Source organism: Chinchilla lanigera, unplaced genomic scaffold, assembly GCF_000276665.1.
Source record: "Chinchilla lanigera isolate Chin_1 unplaced genomic scaffold, ChiLan1.0 scaffold00006, whole genome shotgun sequence".
Lineage (NCBI taxonomy): Eukaryota > Metazoa > Chordata > Mammalia > Rodentia > Chinchillidae > Chinchilla > Chinchilla lanigera.
The window spans coordinates 36,100,713-36,106,040 of record NW_004955407.1 but is presented as its reverse complement, the minus strand read 5'-3'; the positions used below and the strand labels follow the sequence as shown (position 1 = coordinate 36,106,040).

The 5,328-nt window shown below is 52.1% G+C and overlaps 1 protein-coding gene and 1 long non-coding RNA gene across 2 annotated transcripts in view; one reads left to right on the top strand and one right to left on the bottom strand.

Annotated features, from left to right (window-relative positions):
• Positions 1-4,015, top strand: part of LOC106146687 — a 4,529-nt gene extending 514 nt beyond the window's left edge. Inside the window, exons 2-3 of the long non-coding RNA XR_001231240.1 lie at positions 507-590; positions 3,983-4,015. This is a non-coding gene — a long non-coding RNA (uncharacterized LOC106146687). The remainder of the gene's footprint in view (positions 1-506; positions 591-3,982) is intronic.
• The window catches only part of Ripply3 (ripply transcriptional repressor 3), a gene marked incomplete at its 5' end in the record, with an annotated part of 7,603 nt that extends 2,768 nt beyond the window's left edge, over positions 1-4,835 (bottom strand). The window contains 2 exon segments of the mRNA XM_013504657.1: positions 500-567; positions 4,778-4,835. Of these exon segments, the coding sequence (XP_013360111.1) occupies positions 500-567; positions 4,778-4,835 (126 nt within the window).
• Positions 4,836-5,328: the final 493 nt, after the last annotated feature.

The window sequence follows — 5,328 nt, the reverse complement described above, 5'->3', positions numbered from 1 at the left end:
AAAAAAAAAAAAAAAAAAAAAAAAAAAAAAAAAAAAAGGAACACAAGCTGCTTGCCTAAAATGGATCAAATGCAAGTAGAACTCGGGCGTCCTGGTCCCTGCCTGACCGGAAACTGACAGCCCGACGCCCAGAGCAGACAGTATATGAGCTTATGCCCTATAAGGGAAATAGAGATGCGCCCCATATCTATGACATAAGTGCATGTGCACACACGGGCATATAGAATTAACCCACGGCACAATAAGCTGTGAACAGAAGGTATACAGAGAGGGCCCAATTCCAATTTGCAACTGAAACATAGAGTGCATAGTGAATAGGACTCCGGAGAGCCAATAAAAAAAATATCCTTTAAGTTCCCTAGTATAAACTCAGTAATGTTGCAGGGTGTATTATTTTCCACTTTGTTGAAAATGTATACAGTTGAAGACACTAAAATGCATTAATGGTTATAGCATCGAAAAGAAATTACATATTTTTCACTGTGAAGTCATACATTACCTTACAGGATGCTGAAACCCGAAGGCCCCCCTCGATCTCAACGTTTGTGGGTGTCCTCTGGGCTCACGCTGTAAAGACAGACACAACACAGGTATAGCAAAGGAGTAGCGCAAGATACCATCTGGAGGTTTTTTTGTTTTATCTGGAGGTTTTTAAAGATAAAATCTGGGGATGGGCGTGGTGGCGCACGCCTGTAATCTCAGCACTCAGGAGGCTGAGGCAAGAGGATCACCGTGAGCTCTTGAGGCCAGCTTGAATTGCATAGTGAGACCCTGTCTCAAAAAAGACAAAAAAAAAAAAAAGATAAAATCTGGGTAGTCTGCAACTGTTGCTCTCAGACCAGTTGTGTTGTTTTGTTCTATTCTGTTCTGTTCTGTTGAGATAGGGTCTCACTGTGTAGCCCAGGCTGGCCTAGAACTCATGGCAGTCCTCCTGCCTCAGCCTCCCAAGTGCTAGGATTACAGGTGGGTGCCACCTGGCTCAGTGCCAGTTTCAGAGAGTTAAACACCTCTTCCGGTTACAGTTCTTTGTGTTAACCTTGTCCACAACATCCACGGCACTTTGAGGGAGTGAAAGAGGGACAGAGTGCCTCAGCCTGGGAGATTCAGAGCCTAAGGAAGAGAGATGCAAGCCTCTGAGAGCAGCTATGCTAAGTGGGGAGGAGGGGAAAGGCAGGAGCTCAATTCCCAGTGTGCCTGACAGACTGAATGCCGTGCCACTTTGAGAGGGGTGGGGCAGAGGGACAGGGACGAAGCACCCAAGATCATGACTAAAGGGCTCCTGAGGGAGGCTGAGGCCTCATCCCGACGCCTTCCATACCCATACTGAGCTGAGGTTTGATCCTGAGACCCAGGTTCTAAGCCAGGGAGTTCAACGATCAGATCTGAGCTCTCTGGAGAGGGGGGGCCACCTGGAGCTGTGCACAGACTGGATTCAATAAGGCCTTGAAGCTGGCTGGGCATGGTGGTGGCGAACGCCTGTAATCTCAGTATTCAGGAGGCTGAGGCAGGAGGATGGCTTCGAGTTTGAGGCCCGCCCGGGCTACAAAGTGAGTTCAAGGACAACCTGATTTGCATAGGAAGACTCTCTCAAACAGACAAAAAAAAATTAAACAACAAGGCCTCGCAGGCACCAGTCTTGGTAAGAGAGGAAGGCGTGAACTGAGGCGGCGGCCTGGAAGGGTAGGGTGGGCAGGTGGTCCGGGTGCCAGGTGCTGAGGACAATGGTGACAAGACATAAGCAGAGTGAGGCCTGTCCACGGCTGTAGGCCGGCGGCACCAAACCTGTGCAACACTGCAAGGAAAGACTCTGAGAAGCCAGGCTGGGTGGGGACACCTGCAAATCCCAGCACTTTCGAGGCTGAGGTTGGAGGATCACAAATTCTAAGCCGGTCTGGTCTACATAAAGGAGGGAGAGAGGGAGGGCAGGAAAAGACTGAGGTGCTACATGTCTGTAATCCCAGCACACAGGAGGCTGAGGCAGGAGGGTCACGAATTTGAGGTCAGCCTGAGCTACATAATGAGACCCTGTCTCAAAACAAACAAACAAAAAAAGGCCCCTGCAGACATTACAGTTCATCAGCCATATTTTATAATGATCTATGATGAGACAAGGGGAGGGAAGTGAGGCTTTGAAAAAGAATCTTTTGCATTGTTCTTCATCTTTGGAGGGTGCTACAGGAAATTATTTCTGTGTTAAAAGCTGTTTCTAAGCTGGGTGTTAGGGCTGGGGATTTAGCTCAGCGGCAAAAGCGCCTGCCTGGCAAGTCCAAAGTCGTGAGTTCGGTTCCCGGTACCGGAGAAAAACCAAAAAAAACCAAAAAGGCTAAGCTGGGTGTGGTGGCCGGCCTGGACTACATAGTGAGCCCCTCTCAAAACTCCAAAAACACCTCTGCCCCCACAAAAAAAAAAAAACAAAAAGCAAAAAACACCAAAGAGCTGTTTGTGACTGTAAACCATCCCTGAGTGCTCCGGCTCCCTCTCCCACCCCAAGGCCTCCAGAGGAGCCCACGCCCTGTGATGGGGCAGAGGCTGCCGTAGCCGGAACAACTTTGGTGGACACTAGAAAGCGTGGACACTGGGCAACTTCCCACAGCACTAGGGAAGGATGAATTCCTAAAGTGCCCGTGTCGGTGGCCTCTGAATCACAGAGCATGCTTTTATATAAACTTTATGATTATGACTATGATTGTTATTATTTGGTCTTTTTGAGACAGGGTCTCGCTATGCAGTTCAGGCTGGCCTTGAGCTCACTCTGTAGCCCAGGCTGGTCTAGAACTTGCAACAATACTCCTGCCTTAGCCTCCCAAGTGTTGGGATTACAGGCGTGCACCACCACGCCCAGTAGCTTTTATAAACGTGAAAATCTACCCCTCGGACACACACAGCTTTCAAGTGTTATGTTATAAATACCCTGATTATTTCCTCAAAGATCTTATTAAGGATCCTTTTTCGCAGAAGGAAACCTCCACATGTTCACGTCTAGATAACTAAGCGGAAAGAGAAATGTACATAGGTTAAGCGCTGCGTTTAAGGGGTGGGTGTTTCCTTAAGGTCCTGACTTGCAGCGGGAGGGCAGACTTGCAGCGGGAGGAGTGTGCCGCTGGCCGGGCTAAGGTGTGCACGAGGCACTGGGGCCTTTCCTCAAACTTAGAGAGCATTCTAACATTGATCAACTCGTTGTAAAACCTAGTACAGGGTTACCCTCTCGTTCTCCTGTGCCATTTCTGGAGAAAAATGGCAGGGCCTGGAGCCCAGAAATTCTCCTGCTATGTCTGGAGAGGGCACCAGTGAGCAAGGCACGTAGAGCTGGTCAGGGCTGACAGCCAGCCAGGCAGCTGCTCAGCCGAACATTTCTCCGCAGGTCATCTCCGCTTTTCTCACCAACGCCTCTCACCCAACGAGAGAAAAAAGTCCAAAGCCCCCTGCTTGCGTTAGGCAGTGTGCTAGAGCACCTTTGTTCTTGCAAAAAGAAACCAACAGGTTCTGCAGACATTTCAGTTAAAATAAAATTGGGTAATTGTAAGCCCCTATTCTCTCTCAAGCACCTATAAAATCTTATTCTTAAGAGATGGAGGGAAGCCAGGTGTGGTGCCTCACACCTGTAATCCCAGCACTTGGGAGGCTGAGGCAGGAGGATTGTTGCGAGTTCAAGACCAGCCAGGGCTACACAGTGAGGTCAGGGCCAGCCTGAACTGCATAGCGAGACCCTGTCTCAAAAAGACCAAAAAAAAAAAAAAAAAAAAAAAAGGACAGTTGGAGGGAAAGGAGGATAGGGGAAGGGGACATAAAGAGAATTCAGATGTGTTATGGAGGAATGTGGCCATAAGTGATGCAAACAGGGACTAATAAAGATAAAGTTTTAAAGAACTTATGTTTGAATGCAAAGGGAGGAATTATTTTCCCATTGCTTAGGCATTACATGTTAGAATAATTTGAGCCAAAAACCATCTCACTTGTTAATTTGCTGCATTTTTCTTCACAGTAAACAATGGCAACTGAATCAAAACTCTGAACTTTCGGATGACCTGCCTGAAGTAGAAAAACCACCAAATAGAGTGGTCTGCTCTGCCACACCTGAGCTTTCTGATCACATTACAAATAACTGCGCACTAAGCCACAAGCCTCGGGTTAGGCAAATCAAATACACCCTCCTTCCAGGCCAGAGGAGCTCTCCAGCGGTTTAAAAGTCATCGATTTATATTTAAATATCACAAATGAAAGCAAGTCTTTCCTTCAGCAAAGGTAACAGCTATTTAGTCACCCACGCAGGGTAACAAAAGAAGAGTAGTGGCTATTAATCTCTGTCCACAAAGCCCTGTGCTTGAGTGTATTTGCTCAGACAACAAGAGCTACCCAGCAGCGCCTGCAGACAGGCCCGCTAGTGCTTCAGAAAGGGCCAGACGGCGGCGGAGGCGGCGGCTTTCCCCTGCGCCCCGGGCTCCTTAGATGTTACTCGGCCCCTATTTGCACCAGGGCACCACGCCGGTGCTCGGGGTGCCCTCCGCTTTCCTCCGGCCCGCTGCTTTGCAGAAATCCCTTACCGTTGCCTCGAACCAGCTACGAGCGCTGAGGCGGCCTCGCCCTTGGAGAAAGCAGAGCCCACGGGAGCCCGCCCGTCTGCCCCTGGGATCTCATTAACACTTGGCTCCCGGGGGAGCTCGGCTCCCGCCCTGGAGGCTCTGCCGGGCCGGGGGACGGAGGACGAGACTGCGGGAGCCCCGCATGGTCCAGCGTCGCGGCCCTCCGGCTGGACTGGCCGTCCCACAGGCAAGCTTACCTGGCTTCCAGCTGAGCTCAGCGTCCAGGGTCGCCAAAGCGGGGCGCTGGGGCTGGGGCTGCAAGGCAAAGGGCAGGGGAGGCTGAGTCCCTGGCACGCCGCCGCGGGACACCGTGAGTTATTCCCGAGAGGGTCACCGGGCACCCCCAGGCTCCCGGCTGCGGTGGGCAGGCCCTTTGTGTTTGCCCGGCGAGGCCTGGAGCTGCGGCTGCAGGGGACCCTCGGAAGGGAGCCCCGACTCAGCCAGCGCGCCCCACGGCCCGTCGAGGGCTTTCCCTCCCGCTCGCCCGCGGAGGCCGCGACCCCGGATTTCCCACTGCCAGCTGCTTGGTCGCTGGTGCCAGCTGCACCACCGGGGTCCTGGAGGGACATCGCGGGGCAGATCTGAACGGGCAGCACTCTGATGCCGCCAAAGGGCCGGGTCTGCCCTCCCGCCCCGCGGTTCCTACACTCCAGTCCCTCGACAGGACAGGCGGGCGCGGGCCCCGCCAGGTGCCCGTCTGCCCTCGCGCGCGGGACCTCGCTCGGCTCGCGGGGGGTCGGCCGCGCTC